General features: G+C 40.7%; 3 protein-coding genes, 1 non-coding gene and 1 pseudogene across 5 annotated transcripts; 4 read left to right on the top strand and 1 right to left on the bottom strand.

Annotated features, from left to right (window-relative positions):
- Positions 1 to 625: 625 nt before the first annotated feature.
- LOC125580476 lies at positions 626 to 5,647 on the top strand (annotated as a pseudogene).
- Positions 5,648 to 5,862: 215 nt separating this feature from the next.
- Positions 5,863 to 8,072, top strand: LOC125580475 (cytochrome P450 72A13-like). The gene is made up of 5 exons (XM_048744952.1): positions 5,863 to 6,357; positions 6,433 to 6,650; positions 6,733 to 6,968; positions 7,078 to 7,441; positions 7,520 to 8,072. The coding sequence occupies exons 1-5, from the start codon at positions 6,090 to 6,092 to the stop codon at positions 7,943 to 7,945; spliced, it is 1,512 nt and encodes a 503-aa protein (XP_048600909.1). The 5' UTR covers positions 5,863 to 6,089; the 3' UTR covers positions 7,946 to 8,072.
- Positions 8,073 to 8,308: 236 nt separating this feature from the next.
- On the top strand, positions 8,309 to 10,432 carry LOC106437256 (cytochrome P450 72A13). Of its 2 annotated transcripts, none has more exons than XM_013878168.3 (5): positions 8,309 to 8,755; positions 8,844 to 9,061; positions 9,136 to 9,383; positions 9,466 to 9,832; positions 9,953 to 10,432. In XM_013878168.3, the coding sequence occupies exons 1-5, from the start codon at positions 8,488 to 8,490 to the stop codon at positions 10,325 to 10,327; spliced, it is 1,476 nt and encodes a 491-aa protein (XP_013733622.1). In that variant the 5' UTR covers positions 8,309 to 8,487; the 3' UTR covers positions 10,328 to 10,432. The 2 variants fall into 2 exon arrangements, with proteins under 2 accessions (XP_013733622.1, XP_022550957.1); XM_022695236.2 differs by having other exon boundaries at positions 8,313 to 8,755; positions 9,902 to 10,432.
- A 29-nt stretch (positions 10,433 to 10,461) lies between these two features.
- On the top strand, positions 10,462 to 13,064 carry LOC125580474 (cytochrome P450 72A15-like). Its single transcript, XM_048744951.1, has 5 exons — positions 10,462 to 11,207; positions 11,327 to 11,544; positions 11,612 to 11,859; positions 12,119 to 12,476; positions 12,547 to 13,064. The coding sequence occupies exons 1-5, from the start codon at positions 10,931 to 10,933 to the stop codon at positions 12,970 to 12,972; spliced, it is 1,527 nt and encodes a 508-aa protein (XP_048600908.1). The 5' UTR covers positions 10,462 to 10,930; the 3' UTR covers positions 12,973 to 13,064.
- A 3,785-nt stretch (positions 13,065 to 16,849) lies between these two features.
- Positions 16,850 to 16,956, bottom strand: LOC125581035. The gene has a single exon (XR_007318746.1). It is a non-coding gene; the product is annotated as a small nucleolar RNA R71 (small nucleolar RNA).
- Positions 16,957 to 17,780: the final 824 nt, after the last annotated feature.

Below are 17,780 nucleotides of genomic sequence, written 5' to 3'. Positions count from 1 at the left end.
TGTCCCTTTGAGCATGTTCTTTGTTTGATTGATAATGTCTTTATTGCTTCCAATAATGAGCATATCATCTACATATAGACATAGCAAAACATACGCATTTTTGGTAGTTTTGTAGTATATGCATTTGTCACATTCATTAATTTTGAAACCATTTGACATCATTGTATTGTCAAATTTTTCGTGCCATTGTTTAGGAGCTTGTTTAAGCCCATAAAGTGACTTTACAAGTCGACATACTTTGTCTTCCTGTCCGGGAATGACAAAACCTTCAGGTTGTTTCATGTAAATTTCCTCTTCTAAATCACCATTTAGAAAAGCAGTTTTTACATCCATTTGATGGATTTCTAGGTCTCTTAAGGCTGCGATTGCTATCATCAGTCTTATTGATGTTATTCTCGTCACTGGAGAATATGTATCAAAATAGTCAAGGCCTTCCTTTTGTCGGAATCCTTGAACTACAAGCCTAGACTTGTATTTTCCACCAGGTTTTCGTGTCATTATCCATTTATTCCCTAATGCTTTGCAGCCAGGTGGTAAATCCGTTATGTAATAAGTATAATTTTGCATGATCGAATCAAATTCACTCCTGACCGCTTCGTTCCAGAATGGAGCTTCTGGTGAAGCCATGGCTTCTGCCAAAGTTTTTGGAACATTTTCTACTAAAAATGCCATTAGGAAATCTTCTCCAAAAGATTTTTCTTTTCGAGCTCTTTTGCTCCTTCGAGGTTCATCTTTTTCTTCATTTTCTGAAATATCATTTATAGAAATCTCGACGTTTGTCTCAGTTTCTGAGTTTTTGTCATTGTCTCTTTCTTCTCGAGTTCGTTTTGAACCTTGTTTTTCCTTATATGGAAAAATATTTTCGAAGAAAGATGCATTTCTTGATTCCATGACTGTATTTTCATGAATGTCTGATATTTCAGATTTATGTACCAGAAATCGATAAGCATTACTGTTATGTGCATATCCGATGAAGATGCAATCCACTGTTTTAGGTCCAATAGTGACCTTCTTTGGTGGCGGTACTGCAACTTTTGCTAGGCACCCCCACACTTTGAGGTATTTATACGAAGGTAAATTACCTTTCCATAATTCATATGGAGTTTTGCCAGTTACTTTGTGTGGAATTTTGTTGAGGATATAATTAGTGGTAAGCAATGCTTCCCCCCACATGTTCTGGGGTAACCCAGATTCCTGCAACATTGCATTCATCATCTCTTTTAGAGTTCGATTTTTGCGTTCAGCAACTCCATTAGATTCTGGTGAGTAAGGAGCTGTAGTTTGATGGATTATTCCATGTTCTTTACAGAATGCATTGAATGGACCATCATACTCGCCTCCTCTGTCGCTTCTAACTACTTTAATAGTTGTTTTAAGCTGATTTTCGACCTCGAGTTTAAATTCTTTAAATTTTTCTAAGGTTTCGTCTTTGCTATGTAATAAATATACATAACAATATTTTGTGCAGTCATCTATGAAGGTCACAAAGTACTTTTTACCACCTCTAGTTTGTAAGTATTTTAAATCACATAAATCTGTGTGAATTAAATCTAGAGGTTTATTAGTTCTTTCAACACGAGGTGATGGCGTTTTCGTGAGCTTAGCCTGTACGCATACTTCACATTTTTGTTTACTTGTTTTGCATTTAGGAATTAGATTTAAATTCATTAATCTTTGTATAGATTTGTAGTTTACATGGCCTAATCTTTCATGCCATATATTAAAAGACTCAACCAAATAAGCAACTGGCTCTTTCTTATTCATTGAAACTTTTGAAGCTACAACTTTCGGAGGGACTGTCATTACATTCAACTTGACAAGTCCACCCTTAACATACCCTCTTCCCAAATACATCCCATTTTTCCTAATCACGAGCTTGTCCGCCTCAAAATTTGTGGCGAATCCATTCTTGCTGAGCAAGGTTCCCGAGACCAGGTTCTTCCTCATGTCAGGCACATGCTTCACATTCGTCAGAGTGACCTCATGTCCAGATGTCATCTTCAAAATCACATTGCCGCGTCCTTCAATCTTGGAGACTGCAGTGTTTCCCATCTTGAGCTTCTCCTCAGTCATGCTTTTCTGATAGGTGCTGAACATCGCCCTATCGGTGCAAATGTGGGTGGTTGCACCAGTGTCATACCACCATTCCTTGGGGTTGTTGCTTTCAACCATGTTGGCTTCAGTCACCACAGCAACGAGATCCTCCTCTGTGAGATTTGCCTGAGCCTTCTCATCCTTGATCTTTTTGCGACACTCAACAGTCTTGTGCCCCACTTTGTGGCAGTAGTGACATTTCCCCCTGAACTTCTCCACATTCGCATTCGCATTGATTTCAATGCCTTTGTTCTTGAAGTTTTTTCCAGAAGCCTTCAGGGCTGCAGCAGTTTTGGAAGGCTTGGCAGGAGAATGGGCGTGTGCCTTTCCTTTGCCTTTGTGCTCAGCCATGTTGACACTGTGCTCCTTAGCAGTGACCTTGTCAGCAATTCGGTTTCTGGATTCCATCTGAAGCCTCATGATGAGCTCCTCGAGCCCCATCTTCTTCTTCTTGTGCTTCAAGTAGTTCTTGAAATCCGCATAGCTTGGAGGAAGCTTTTCAATGAAGCTGAGAGTTGTGAATGTCTCGCAGATGGACATTCCTTCAGCAGCGATTTCATGGCAAATGAGCTGAAGCGCTTCCACCTGATCCATGATGGGTTTTGAATCCACCATTTTGAAGTCGTGGAACTTTGAGACCACATACTTCTGGCAGCCAGCGTCCTCACCTCTGTACTTCTTGTCCAGTGATCTCCATAGCTCTTTCGCCGTGGGGATCTCACAGTAGACACGGTACAATGGGTCAATGAGACGACCCAAAATGTAACCTTTACAGATGAAGTCGGAATGCACCCATATGTCAACAGTTGCAAGACTGTGGACATCATCAATCCCGTACGGAATCAGGGGCTTGTCCTCCTGGATGAACTTGTCCAGTTTCATCGTTGTCAGGAAGAACATCATCTTCTTCTGCCACGTTTTGAAGCCTTTGCCATCAAACTTGTCTGGCATCAGCCCTTGAGTGAACAAGCTAGGTACAGCCGGAGGAGTTTGAACTGCCACCGGACCACTTGCAGTTGCTGATACTGAACCCGTCTGATAAAGACCAGCACCGAATAGGCTACGGCGAGTGGTTTCATCAGCAGCATTTCCCGCAGGGAGGATAGTGCTCGTTGTTGCTGCAGCGGTTGTCACGCCAGTTGCATCAGTTGCTGCAGCGTTGAGTGGAGTCTGAATGACATCCGTGGTGTCAATGGGGGTGTTGTTATCGTTTGTCATTTTTCTGTAGAGAAAACATGAAAAAACGGATTAGTACTCCATTCAACAAATAACATATTATTTTAAAGAAAATAATAGTCTAAAATCGATGTTCATTTTTGGTATTTGAACCAAATCATATCGATATAAGTCTGGAAAAAACGTTTTGCAAACTCGCTTAAAAGCGTTCGCAGAAACCATTTTTATAGACTTAGAATGTTTCACAAACTCGCTTAAGAAAACGGTTACTGAAACGATTCATGTATATAACGTTTGAAGAATGTATCAACGTTTTGCGAAAATGCTAGAAAGCAATCCGCAAAGCGTAATGAAATAACCAGAAACGTTTCGCGGAAGTGCTCTAAGGCAAATCGCAAACACATTTAGGCAGAAACGTTTCGCGGATAAGCGTATAGCAAATCGCAAACATCGTTGTGAGATAAGAACAAAACGTTTCGCGGAAATGCTAGAAAGCAAATCGCAAACACGGTTCCAAAACCCGTTTCTATTAATCGTTTATCAACCCGATTAAAGCTTTAAACATAAAGCGATTTTGAGTTAAGATTGTAGAAGCCGGAAAACCGGACTGACATAAACGATAGAATAAAAGCGATGTTAAGGAAATAAACGAATGTAAAAGACGAATACAAGAACGATAAGAAATCGTATTCGCAAAGAGACATGGAGTCGAGATATGATCTCTTTCCTTAACTCAAAATATTCGCTCCGTTAGTGAGACGGGACTGTACGAATATAGAGTCCCAGGATACAACCATGGCAGACGAATCACGCCTCACTCGTGATCGCCCTATCGAACTATAAACTCTACGAAACACTCTCTAGACTTACGTTGAGGGATCTGGTGATTTTTTGTTGCGTAAAAACTTAAAGAAAAATGAAGGAGGAGACGAGTTTTTAAAGAAGAGAAGACGAGCCATTTTCCGTAACTAATGCCGCACGTGCGCACGTTGGCGGAAATCTCGCGAGGATCTCGGAGGCGAGGCGTTACGAAACTTCCTCCGCAAGATCTTTTCTCGTTTAAACTTATCGTCAAGAAGAGAGACAGCGTGTTGTTTTTAAACGAACTACGTGTTGTTTAAAATAAAATGCATATCGTTTTTCGGGAATTAAATGGCAAAACGTTGAGCTTAACTTGGTCCAAAAAGAATATTCTTATCGGGCCGGAGGCCCGATACCAAGACCCTAGACCACGCCCGAGCCGAGCCGGCCGGGCGGCGGCGGCGCGCGCGTGGGGAGCTCTCTCTTCCTCTGAGCTGTTTAACCTCTCATGTCATGAAGACATATATATACTCCTCAAAATCAACTCTCCCAACCAATGTGGGATGTTGTTAACTTCATTTCATTAAAGACAACAAGGCTTTTTATAAGAACCCATATGCCCATTTCGTTTTCACATTTTGCCATATATTATTTGAGCCATTAGGCTAATAATCAGGCCCAACAGATGTAACATAACATATGATTGGGTTCATCGGGTAAACAAGTTGACTCTAGGATGAGTTCGAATGTGTGGCGCTCTGTTTTAGGGTTTGTTAAAGATGTTATCTTTTTGTTGTATAATGGATTGCTTCTAATGCAAGTTTGTTTCTTTGAGCAGTTTCATCAGTACCAAGTGGTTGGGAGAGCACTCCCAACAGAAAAAAGATGTGTAGCCTAAGATCTACCGGATGAAGCTATGGGCCACTAATGAAGTCCAAGTTTTGGTGAGTCAATGCAATGATGATTCTGTTAGTTGATGCAACTCTTACTAATTGTGTCTAGGTACTTCCTAAGGAAACTGAAGAAGGTTAAGAAAACCAACGGTCAGGATGCTTGCCGTCAAAGAGGTATGGCAATTACATTTTACAGTTCAGTTTCATACCGTGCTGGATGTGATTGTGTTGTTATCTATTCTTTTTGTAGATTTTTGAGAAGAACCAAGAACTACGGTATCTGTCTGCGTTACCAGAGCCGAACCGGGTGCGACAACATGTACAAGAAGTTCCGTGAGGTTCCCTTGCATTCAGATCATTAAGACCGCCACTGTCCCTGCAAGTCTCTGCAACAGAGAGAGCACCAAGCAGTTCCATATCTCCAAGATCAAGTTCCCTCTTGTTTTCAGGAAGGTCAGACCACCAAATGGGAAGCTCAAGACTACATACAAGGCTTCAAAGCCAACTTTTTCATGTAAAACCAGTCTTTGCATGATTCTCTACTCATCCTTGTCAACCAGAGATCAGGTTAGTGTTCTTGTTCCCCAGTCTCTTTAAATTTTTTAAGTTTAGCATTTTTAAAACTTTCGCTATCTTGATATGATATGAATATTCAAAGTCTGGCTGCTTCAGGGAAGTGTTTTAGTGTAACTTTCCACATTACTCATATCTGATATTATTTATTATATGCATTCTCATACCTTGTTCATTATGATTAGTGGATCTCTTCTTTAATCATTCAAAATGCTTAGTGGATCTCTTTTAGTGATTAAAAAAACATTAGATAAGAAAAATGCTATTAGATAAGGTTCAGGTGGCAAACATTTACACGCCATTTTCATAATTCATACACTGCTTCACACGTCAAGTCGTCACTTAACCAACCACACTGTTCTTCACATTAAACGTGGGAGAAGTTGGTGAATCCCTTTATTTATTAAAAGACACCTTCTGCAATAAGATAGAAAACCTCTAAGCCCCTTTGGCGGCAAAGAATTGAACTGTACATTGAACAGTGGAACTCCAGTGATAATAGAAAAGCTCTTAACCTGCAGAATCTAGAGTGAGTGAGTGAGAGAAATAGAGATGTCTTTACCAGTAGTAGCAGTAGCTTTGATGGTGGTTTTAGCAGCTGTGTTGATAAGGGTTGTGAACTGGGTGTGGATAACACCAAAGAAGCTGGAGAGGTACCTGAGAAGACAAGGTCTCCATGGAACTCCTTACACGCCTCTTGTAGGAGATATTAAGAGAAATGTTAAAATGTTGATGGAGGCAAGATCAGAACCAATTACTCTAACAGATGATATCATCCCATATCTCCTTCCTCTTGCCTTGAAGATGTTCAACTCTCACGGTACTACTCTCTCTCTCCGTTCTTTCCTCTTATAACTAGTGTTTGAACTTGTTTGAGTAAATGTTGTTGGAACAGGAAGGACCTTCTTCATGTGGACTGGACCTATTCCAACGATCATGATAACGAATCCAGAGCATATCAAAGAGGTCTTCAGTAAAACTTTCGACTTTGAAGCGACTGTTTCATCACCTTTGGTCAAACTGTTAGTAGGCGGGCTCGCCAGCTACAAGGGAGATAAGTGGGCGAGACACAGGAGGATCACCAACCCTGCTTTCAACCTCGAGAAGATCAAGGTTTTGTCTCTTTTATCTTTAGTGTCTGAATCAAGTTTTTACGGTGATCCCTCTAGCTACCTGCTGCTTATTGGCTGGACAGAACATGGTCCCTGTGTTCTACCATTGTTCCAGCGAGGTTGTGTCCCAATGGGAGAGACAAGAATCGTCATGTGAGGTCGATGTTTGGCCTTGGCTTGTGAATCTGACCGCGGATGTGATCTCGCATGCTGCTTTTGGAAGCAGCTATAGAGAAGGACAGAGAATATTTGAGCTCCAAGGTGAACTATCTGGCATCATTGCACAAGAGCATAAGAAACCTTACATCCCTGGAATGAGGTTTTAATGAAAACACACACAAACTCATTGTCTTTTTCATGTCATGTCACAAACTAAACCTTAAAAGACTGTGAGAGTTGTGAAAGAACTTTTTTTGTTTTGGTGTTAGGTTTTACCCAACAAAGAACAACAAGAGGATGAAAGCAATAGACAAAGAGATAGACACAATACTGAGAGGTATGGTGAGCAAGAGGGAAGATGGAGAAGCAGAACACAATGATTTGTTGGGGATACTTCTTGAATCAAGTTCAGAGGAATCTGGAGGAAATGGTTTGAGCGTAGAAGAAGTTTTGAGAGAGTGCAAGCTGTGTTATTTCGCAGGACAAGAGACAACTTCAGTACTCTTGGTCTGGACAATGGTTTTACTAAGCCATCACCAAGACTGGCAGGAACGGGCGCGAGAGGAAGTGAGGCTAATACTTGATGATAAGAATAACAAACCCGATATAGAGTCTCTTAGCCACCTCAAAGTGGTAAGTAAAATTTCACCATTTACTTGACTGCACTTATAGTTTACAAGATTGAATACTTGAGTTTCCATTGTCAACCAGATGAGTATGATCTTCTATGAGGTTTTAAGGCTAAACCCACCGGTGTCTCAGCTTAGAAGAGAAGTCAACAAAGAAGTGAAGCTAGGAAACGTTACACTTCCAGCTGGGGTTAAAGTTTATATACCAACTGCTCTTATTCACCGCGACCCTGAGCTTTGGGGGGAGGATGCTAGAGAGTTTAAGCCGGAGCGTTTCAGAGAAGGGATCTCAAAAGCAACAAAGAACCAGGTCTGTTACTCCCCCTTTGGGTGGGGACTGAGGATCTGCATTGGTCAGAACTTTTCTCTGCTGGAAGCAAAGATGGCAATGTCATTGATTCTACTAAAGTTCTCCTTTGAGCTCTCTCCTTCTTATGTTCACTCTCCTCAGATAGTCATGACCACTCGTCCTCAGTTCGGAGCACATCTCATCCTCCACAAGCTCTGATTCTTATTTTTGTATTTTCCACGGTGATATCATCAACTGTGTTTTTTTTTCTTTTCTATAAAGTGTTTATGAATGTAAAAGATGGTACTTCAAAAATAATGTTAAAGGGAAGTAGTGTTTACTGTAACTCAACTCTGATGTTCTGTAGGTGCAAATCCCATCACCTAACCGACAACACTCCGCGTCTGATACACACGCAATACCCTTCACCTCCAAAAGAGTTAAGTTCATTATGATTAGTGGTTCTCTTTTTTTATATTATCAAAATGCTTAGTGTGGATCTCTTTTGATGATTAAAAAATTGCAATTATGCAATTAGGTAAGATTCAGGTGGTAAAGCTTTACACCCCATTTTCATAATTCATACTTTAAAGCTGCTTTACACGTCTCTTGGCAAAAGACCTGAGAGCAGTTGGTGTATCTCTTTTGAAGATTTAATAATGTCTGCAATTAGATAGAGAACCTCTAAGCATTGACATTTGCTCCACTGGTGGGAAAGCATTTGAACTGTACCAGTGAGTTAGTAAGTGAAGGAAGTGGATATGTCTTTACCAGTAGTAGCAGCAGCTTTGATGGTGGTTTTAGCATTTTTCTTGATAAGGGTTGTGAACTGGGTGTGGCTAACACCAAAGAAGCTAGAGAGCTACCTGAGAAGACAAGGTCTCCCTGGAACTCCTTACACGCCTCTTGTAGGAGATGTTAAGAGGAATGTTAACATGTTGATGGAGGCAAGATCAAAACCCATCACTCTGACAGATGATATCACTCCACGTCTCCTTCCTCTTGCCTTGAAGATGTTCAACTCTCACGGTACTGTGTGTGTCTCTCTCTCTCTCCGTTCTCTTTTACTCTTTTGAACTAGAGTTTGGACTTGATTGAGTAAATGTTGGTGGAACAGGAAGGACGTTCTTCATATGGCTTGGACCAGTTTCAACGATCATGATAACGAATCCAGAGCACATCAAGGAAGTTTTTAGTAAAGTGTACGATTTTGAGATGAATGCTTCATTCCCTTTGGTCAGATTGTTAGTAGGCGGGCTTGCTAGCTATAAGGGAGATAAGTGGGCGAGACACAGAAGGATCATCAACCCCGCTTTTCACCTTGAGAAGATCAAGGTTTCTGTTATCTTATCTCTTATTTTGAGTGTATATAGGTGTGTTTAGCGGACCTGCTGTTTCTTGTTTTACAGAACATGGTCCCTGCGTTCTACCATTGTTGCAGCGAGGTTGTTGCCAAATGGGACCACTTAGTGTTGGATAAAGGGTTGTCTTGTGAGGTTGATGTTTGGCCTTGGCTTGTGATTATGACTGCGGATGTGATCTCTCATGCTGCTTTTGGAAGCAGCTATAGAGAAGGACAGAGGATATTTGAGCTCCAAGGTGAACTATCTTCTCTCATCGCACAAGAGCTTAAGAAGCCTTACATCCCTGGACTGAGGTTAGTAAACACACACCCTCCTCATTTTCTAAACCTTAAAGGGTGTGAGAGTTGATGAGAGAACTTGTTGTTTCGGTGTTAGTTTTTTCCCAACAAAGAACAACAAGAGGATGAAAGCAATAGACAAAGAGATAGACATAATCCTGAGGGGTATGGTGAGCAAGAGGGAAGGTGGAGAAGCAGAAAGCAATGATTTGTTGGGGATATTGCTTGCATCGAGCTCAGAGGAATCTGGAGGAAGTGGAATGAGTGTAGAAGAGGTGATGAGAGAGTGCAAGCTGTTTTATTTCGCAGGACAAGAGACAACTTCAGTACTATTGGTCTGGACAATGATTTTGTTAAGCCATCACCAAGACTGGCAGGAACGGGCACGAGAGGAAGTGAGGCAAATACTCGGTGATAACATTGATGCAAAACCTGATATAGATTCTCTTAGCAACCTCAAAGTGGTAAGTAAAACTTTCACCACTTACTTGCACAATAATACAAGATTCACTTGAACTCTCATTGTCAACCAGATGAGTATGATCTTCTATGAGGTTTTAAGGCTATACCCTCCGGTGTCTCAGCTTAGAAGATCTGTAAACAAAGAAATGAAGCTAGGAGAGATTACACTTCCAGCTGGTGTTAGAGTTTATATACCAACTGCTCTTGTTCACCGTGACCCTGAGCTTTGGGGGGAAGATGCAGGGGAGTTTAAGCCGGAGCGTTTCAAAGACGGTATCTCGAAAGCAACAAAGAACCAGGTCTGTTACTTACCCTTTGGGTGGGGACTGAGGATCTGCATTGGTCAGAGCTTTTCTCTGTTGGAGGCAAAGATGGCAATGGCATTGATTCTACAGAGATTCTCCTTTGAGCTGTCTCCTTCTTATGTTCACTCGCCTCAAATAGTCATGACCACTCGTCCTGAGTTCGGAGCACATCTCATCCTCCACAAGCTCTGATTTGTTTTTGTATTTTTATGGTATCATCAAGAATAAAATGTTATATGGATGCAAAGATGTACATATTTCTTGTAAAATAAAGAGTAAGGAAACGTTATTTGAAGATTTGTAAACTTTTTCTGCTCAAGCTATCAGTTGAGGATACCATCATCAAGTTTATGTAAGTGTAGAACAACAATTTGGAAGAGAGATGAAGCCTCTGGAGGGTCTTACTACTACATAGACCACTCCTATAAATTACTTTCAAAAAGAAGATAAAATAAGAGTAAATCGCATGGACGTTATTAGCAAAGAAAGGTCAAAAAGTAGACGATGTCCCCACCTTTGCATTCCACTCGAGCGATGACAAAATACATATCTTCCTCTTTTTTGTCACCTTCCACAAAAACCAAACTCTGTGCTTCTTGAGACTTAGTGACATGTGAGTATGTGACCATAAGACTCCAACTAAAGCAAAAGATCATTGGTCAAACCGAATACTACATAATAGTTGGCCACGATTTATTACCAAAGACAAATTACTTAAGACATCACCACACCAATATCTTCTCCAAAATTCTCAACAATCTTTAAATCCTGAGAAGTTAGCAAAACTGAGAGCAAATGGAGACATCAGTTGCATCGGTAGCAGTTTCAATTGTTATAGCTGTTGTGTCTTGGTGGGTATGGAGAACCTTGAAGTGGGTTTGGTTTAAACCAAAGATGCTTGAGAGTTACCTGAGAAGACAAGGTATTCCCGGAACTCCTTACACGCCTCTTGTCGGAGATTTAAAGAAAATGACAAGCATGCTTACAGAAGCAAGATCCAAAACCATCAAACTAACGGATGATATCACACCACGTGTCGTGCCTTATCCCTTCCACATGCTCAAGACTCATGGTATGTTTCCTGGTTAGCCTTATACCTCTTGATTCCTCTCCTGTTTAGACCTCAAAAACTGTAGCGTTAGTACATGGTTTATACAAAGGCTGTATGATATCTCTATGCGGTTGGAACAGGAAGAACTTACTATACATGGTTTGGACCTATACCAACCATCACCATAATGGATCCAGAGCAAATCAAAGAAGTGTTCAACAAAGTTTATGATTTCCCCAAGTCACATACATTCCCATTAGTCAGATTCATAGCCACGGGACTCGCTAGCTATAATGGTGATAAATGGGCTAAACACCGAAGAATCATCAATCCTGCTTTCCACCTACAGAAGATCAAGGTTCTGTTTTAGACCTCTTTTTAATATTGGTTGAAACATTATTGTAACTTTATGTTTCTGTGTATAGAATATGGTACCTGCGTTCCACCAGAGCTGTAGTGACGTTGTTGGGAAATGGGACAAGTTGGTCTTGGACAAAGGGTTGTCTTGTGAGGTGGACGTTTGGCCTTGGCTTGTGAGTATGACTGCAGATGTGATCTCTCGTACTGCTTTTGGTAGCAGCTATAAAGAAGGACAAAGGATATTTGAGCTCCAAGCAGAACTATCTGAGCTCATCATAAAAGCTTTTCGGAAAGCTTTCATCCCTGGTTATAGGTAATGTTCAAAAAAATTGCTAAGCGCTAATTAGACGCTTTATATGGGATTATTGATTAGGCGGTAGTCTAGACCGGGTCTTTTGAGTGTTTAAGCCAATTTTTTAATACAAAAAATTGTTATAAAAATTTTGTTTGTTTGATTTGCCGAATAGGCGGAAGCCTAGACCGTAATACTAAACCTGAACTAGTCTGGTTTTATTACAAGGATATAGACATGATCCGTGTTGTCATAATCTCCGAGCCTATTGTTTGTGTAGTTATCTCCCAACGAAGGGTAATAGAAGGGTGAAAGCAGCAGCAAGAGAAATCTTAATTATACTGAGAGGGATAGTTAACAAGAGGTTACTTGCGAGAGAAGCAAGCGATGACTTGCTAGGTATACTTCTTGAATCAAATTTAGGGCAAGATGAAGGAAATGGAATGAGCACTGAGGATGTGATGGAGGAGTGCAAGTTGTTCTTTTTCGCTGGACAAGAGACAACTTCAGTACTTCTTGTCTGGACAATGGTTATGTTAAGCCAACACCAAGACTGGCAGGCTCGTGCACGAGAAGAAGTGAAGCAAGTTTTTGGTGATAAAAAACCTGATGCAGAAGGCTTGAACCAGCTCAAAGTTGTAAGTTAAAAAACCAAATCAATAACTATATTTGGTTTTGTTTTGATGAAATGATTTGACCCCTTGGCAGATGACGATGATATTGTATGAGGTTCTTAGGCTGTATCCTCCAGTAGCTCAGCTGATACGAGCCGTTCACAAAGAGATGAAGGTAGGTGATCTGACATTACCGGGCGGCGTACAGATCAGTCTACCTATTCTGCTAGTCCAGCGCGATACCGAGCTATGGGGCCAAGATGCAGGGGAGTTCAAGCCAGAGAGGTTTAAAGACGGTCTCTCAAAGGCGACTAAGAACCAAGTCTCCTACTTTCCCTTTTCTTGGGGACCAAGGATCTGCATTGGCCAGAGCTTTGCCTTGTTGGAGGCTAAAATGGCAATGGCCTTGATTCTACAGAGATTCTCCTTTGAGTTATCTCCTTCCTATGTGCATGCTCCTTACACAGTCATGACTATTCACCCACAGTTTGGTGCTCATCTTACCCTGCACAAGCTATAGTTCCATAACCCATGCATGTGTGATGTTTGCAAATGAGAGAGAAATAAAATTAGTGCAGATCCTAATATTATAAAACCATGCTTTTAAATCAATAATGCTTCTCTGGTTTTATAATACGTATAAAACTGTCTATAACTTATCAAAGCTTATATCACTCTGAACAAATTTATAAATCTTCATAACTGAAATCGAAAACTTAAACTCTTGACCTTATGCATATATAGTAAAAACTCTATAAATTAATATATATATATATCTTATATATATATATATATATACTAGGATCGGTCCGCCCTACGGGCGGGAAGTTATTATAAAAATTATTTTACATGAATTTATATTAACTTATGAAATATTTAAAATTATTATGTATTGAAAATAATATAATAAGCAAAAAATAATGGAAATAATTTTGAGATCATATTGTTATTGTTAATAAATATTTTTGATTTGAATTAAAATGACAACAACTTTCATTATTCTCTATCGTTAAATAATACAATATTAACAAAAATAATTAAGAAAATGTAATAATAGAAATATTCTTATTATTTCTATTTCAATTTGACATAGTAAAAATATAAAGTTTATACAAATAATACTATATATTTATTTTAAGAAGGTTCAAATTTTTAAAAACATTAACATAATTGTTTTTTCTAAAGAACCTACAGTTCAGTAAGTAAAGAGCCTTTGTATTCTATGTCATGAAGACATGGCTATAGCTGAGGACGAGGCACTCTATCTGTCCTTGGAGCAGAGGCATATGGTTTCCCGAGTCCACCCCGAAATACTCATTTATGATCTGGATTGCAATAAAGAACAGGTTGCAAACAGGAGATAAAATGCAAGCTTGGAATGCTACCATAAACGCAGAGTGTGTTCTATGTCATGAAGTGCAAGAGACTTGCCATCACCTCTTTTTCCAATGTACATACTCATCTAAGGTATGGAAATCATTGGTACAAGGGCTTCTCAAGGATGGCTTTACCACAGACTGGAACACCATTATCACCATAATCTCTGGCTCGAGCTATCCTGCCACAGAATTGTTCCTTATCAGATACTCCCTGCAGGCTGCAGTTCACAGTATCTGGAGGGAAAGAAACTCGAGGAGACATGGTGAAGAACCAAAGGATGCCATTACGCTGAGCAAACTCGTTGATAAAACGATCCGGTTACATCTGCTTGCAGTCAAAGCAAGAGGCCACGCCTACTTGGAGAGAAGTCTGCGTACTTGGTTTGGCACGAGAGATGATCTAACACCCTCGTAATGGCTGTATAGAATTATTTTTATAGCCTTATGAGTACATAAATAAAAACAGAAGCACAAGATGTAACACAGTTTTTGCTTGAATATAATTTTACATTCATTCAAAAAAAAAGAAAAAGAGCCTTTGTATTGTTGTCAGTTTGTCACCATATAAATCCGGCTAATCTGTACTAAAACACACAAATCATTATACAGAAAAGATAATGAAAATCAAATTCACGCTCCCTAGAAGTTAACTGAGTGTACCTGCCAACCAGCTTCTATGCTATTAAGATACTTTCTGAATAAGTCACTGAGAAGCCATATCTGCGAGAATGCGAACTCGTATTGTTGCTATATCTTTGGTTTCCACACATTTATAGTTACTTTAGTTTCATAGTATTTATAGTTACTTTAGTTCCATAGTATTTATTTTTTCCCCTCCACATAAGATATAACATTCTACAGTTCCAAAAACCAAAACAAATAACACATCTGATATCTTGCATATTCACATTGTTTTATCCATTTATTCATGTGCATTTTCATCATATAGATTAGGATTAAGCCATGTCTAGGTTGCATTTTGCATACATATGTCTCCATTAGGTATTGGAGTACCACATGGAGTTCCTGGAGACATTTGGGTACATTTGGAGCTCAAGGGAGGTGATTAGAGGTGATTAGAGTGATCATTGGACGAGCAATGCATGGGAGCGACCTACCGGAGCGACGCCATGAACTCGCTCGCCATCTACGCTTCGGAGCGACCTCCTAGAGCGACAAGGCGAAGTCGCTCCAGCTCCTAGAGCGACCTCACCGCAGCGACACCCAGAGGTCGCTCGGGTTGTGTCGATTTGAGAGCGACGAACAAGCCGGGAGCGACCTCCTAGAGCGACACCCTAAGGTCGCTCGCGTCTATGGTTTCTGAGCAAGCTGGGAGCGACGTCTTCGGAGCGACACAGCCAGGTCGCTCGCGAGGAAACGACCCGGGAGCGACCTCTCGCAGCGACGTGCCGAGGTCGCTCCACGTCTATTTGTTTGGCCGAATTCATGTTTTCTCAAGGGCCTTTTTGGTCATTTCATTATGCACGTTTTTATTTTCTAAACCTATGTTTTTTACTCTGGAAGCCACCACCAGGCAGATTATCTTTTGATCTATTAAGAAATACACAAAAACTCTCTTGAGAAGTTCATCTCTTGGATTTTGATTGTTATGTTCTTGTGTTATTGTTGATTTCTTATCTATTTCTCTACATGATTAATCTGAAATCCAATATGGGTTTAAGAGGAATCATGGAGATTAGTGAGTAATCACCTTTTGAATTCATGGGTTAGGGAGATCAAGGGTGATTAGGTTAGTTCTAGGATGTTTTAGTGTAGATCATTCTTGTTCCTTGCTAGTAGAGTATTCATAATGCATCTTCTGAGTTGGCCACTCAAAAGTTGATCAATAGGCATTTCCCACCCAAAAGGTGTTTGATGAAATGCCTGAGACAACTCTCCTAGGCTTTTAGTATACTTTGCCAAAGACATTTGTTGTTAAAGATGCTAAGATAGCTAATAGACTTGTTCGTAATGATTGCTTTCATATTATTCAACCAAAGACATTTGATGTTTGAGATATGTTAGCAAATGAGCATTCATCTAGACATAGAGCTTGCTTAGAATTGTGTCTAGGCTTAAGGTTGATAGTTTGATTGATCATTTGCCATCCTTAGTTCGATACTTGATCACCCAAGGTCTAATCCCTATGCCCATGAGTTCTCTTTTCCCTTAGTCAAGAAGTATCATTCTGTTATTGCTTTCTAGTTTTAGTCATAGCTTAAAACCCATCTAAATCATTGGTTGCACTTAGATTAAGTGAGTACTTGCATTCTCAGTGCTTTGATATCCCTCAGAACTGGTTCGACAATCACTATACTACAACATTTGTCTTAGGAGCCTTGAAAACTCCTAACATCAAATTGGCGCCGTTGCCAAATTCTGAGTAGATTTAAACATTGAGATTTAGTCACTTGCTTGAGACTAAGTCATTTTAATTTTGTTTTGTTACTGATTCTTCTTCTTCACCTACCTTTCACTTTCAGGTGTATGAACTTGAGGAGCAGGGGTCCATCAAACCTAGTTCCAATAGTAGCAGACATCAGAGCTTTTGAGAGGGAGTGTGCTAGAGCTAGAAGAGAAGAAGAACACCAGGCCCACTTGGATATTGATATGGCAGATCCACCGCAAGGGGCAGAACACCAACCGCGGGCAGCTCGACCCATTGGCACTTACGACCGCCCCAACATACATGGTCACAGATTCGGAATCCGAGCACCAGCTGTGGCAGCCAACAACTTTGAGGTCAAGTCAGGACTCCTCAACGTGATCGAGAACAACAAGTATCATGGCTTGGCTCTGGAGGACCCATTTGATCACTTGGATAGGTTCGACAGCTACTGTGGGTTGTCAAAAACCAATGGTGTGTCCGAAGATGCCTTAAAGCTCAAGCTATTCCCTTTCTCTTTGGGGGATAAGGCACGTCAGTGGGAGAAGTCTCTACCCAGCCACTCTATCACCACTTGGGATGAGTGCAAGAGAGCATTCTTGGAGAAATTCTTCTCATCCTCAAGAACTGCTAAGCTGAGAAATGAGATCTCCAGTTTCCAACAGAAGAACTTGGAAGGATTCAGTGAAGCCTGGGAGAGATTCAAGGGCTACCAAGCTCAATGCCCACACCATGGTTTCTCTAAGGAGAGCTTGCTGAGCACATTCTACCGTGGTGCTCTTCCTAAGTACAGGGCCAGACTGGATACAGCTAGCAATGGGTTCTTCTTGGGGAGAACTGAGGAAGATGCAGAGGAGCTGGTTGACAACATGGTAAAGAGTGATGCAGTCTACAGTGGAGACCACGACAGAAGCAGTCGAACAGATGATAAGCAGACGAGGAAGGAGTTGAAAGCTCTACAGGATAAGATAGACATCCTCCTTGCTGATAAAGCCACACAAGAGCAGCTGCACTTTGTTGGTAACCCAAGCCAAGATACACCACCTGTTGTCCATGAGGTTGAGGGTTTGGAAGGTCAGGAAGACCTGTGTTTCATCAACAACAATGGTAGCTGGTACAAAAAAGAGCCCAACTTTCAGTACAACAACTACCAACAGAAATCCTACCCCAACAACCAACAGAGTGGTTATCCGCCTCGAAACAACCAGCAAGGCAGCTATCAACCTCATCAAAACCCCTCATCTGGTTCCTCTGCTCCTCAAGAGAGCAGCACTGACACCCTGCTGAAACAAATCTTGGAGTCTCAGACTAGAAGTGAGAAGCATGTTGGATATGAGTTGAAAAACCTTCATTCCAAGATTGATGGAAGCTACAATGAGCTCAACAACAAGTTCTCACATCTTGCTTCTACAGTCAAGAATTTAGAGAATCAGTTTGCTTCCATGAACACTCACCAGACTCGCCAGCAAGGATCTCTACCTGGAAAATCTGACCAAAACCCCAAGGAGGCCAAAGCTATCACCCTTAGGAGTGGTAAGCAGTTACCTCCTACAACCCTCACCA

Source organism: Brassica napus, chromosome C1 (assembly GCF_020379485.1).
Source record: "Brassica napus cultivar Da-Ae chromosome C1, Da-Ae, whole genome shotgun sequence".
In the NCBI taxonomy this organism is placed as follows: Eukaryota; Viridiplantae; Streptophyta; class Magnoliopsida; order Brassicales; family Brassicaceae; genus Brassica; species Brassica napus.
This window is presented reverse-complemented; position numbering and strand designations above follow the sequence as displayed.

Bases quoted from the DNA above. Each gene is read 5' to 3' on its own strand.
- LOC125580475 (XM_048744952.1), top strand. From the start codon at position 6,090: ATGTCTTTACCAGTAGTAGCAGTAGCTTTGATGGTGGTTTTAGCAGCT. The intron at 6,969-7,077 runs GTTTTAATGAAA...TTTTGGTGTTAG, and splicing joins CCTTACATCCCTGGAATGAG to GTTTTACCCAACAAAGAACA. The intron at 7,442-7,519 runs GTAAGTAAAATT...ATTGTCAACCAG, and splicing joins CTCTTAGCCACCTCAAAGTG to ATGAGTATGATCTTCTATGA.
- LOC106437256 (XM_022695236.2), top strand. From the start codon at position 8,488: ATGTCTTTACCAGTAGTAGCAGCAGCTTTGATGGTGGTTTTAGCATTT. The intron at 8,756-8,843 runs GTACTGTGTGTG...TTGGTGGAACAG, and splicing joins GAAGATGTTCAACTCTCACG to GAAGGACGTTCTTCATATGG. The intron at 9,062-9,135 runs GTTTCTGTTATC...CTTGTTTTACAG, and splicing joins TTCACCTTGAGAAGATCAAG to AACATGGTCCCTGCGTTCTA.
- LOC125580474 (XM_048744951.1), top strand. From the start codon at position 10,931: ATGGAGACATCAGTTGCATCGGTAGCAGTTTCAATTGTTATAGCTGTT. The intron at 11,545-11,611 runs GTTCTGTTTTAG...TTCTGTGTATAG, and splicing joins TCCACCTACAGAAGATCAAG to AATATGGTACCTGCGTTCCA. The intron at 12,477-12,546 runs GTAAGTTAAAAA...ACCCCTTGGCAG, and splicing joins GCTTGAACCAGCTCAAAGTT to ATGACGATGATATTGTATGA.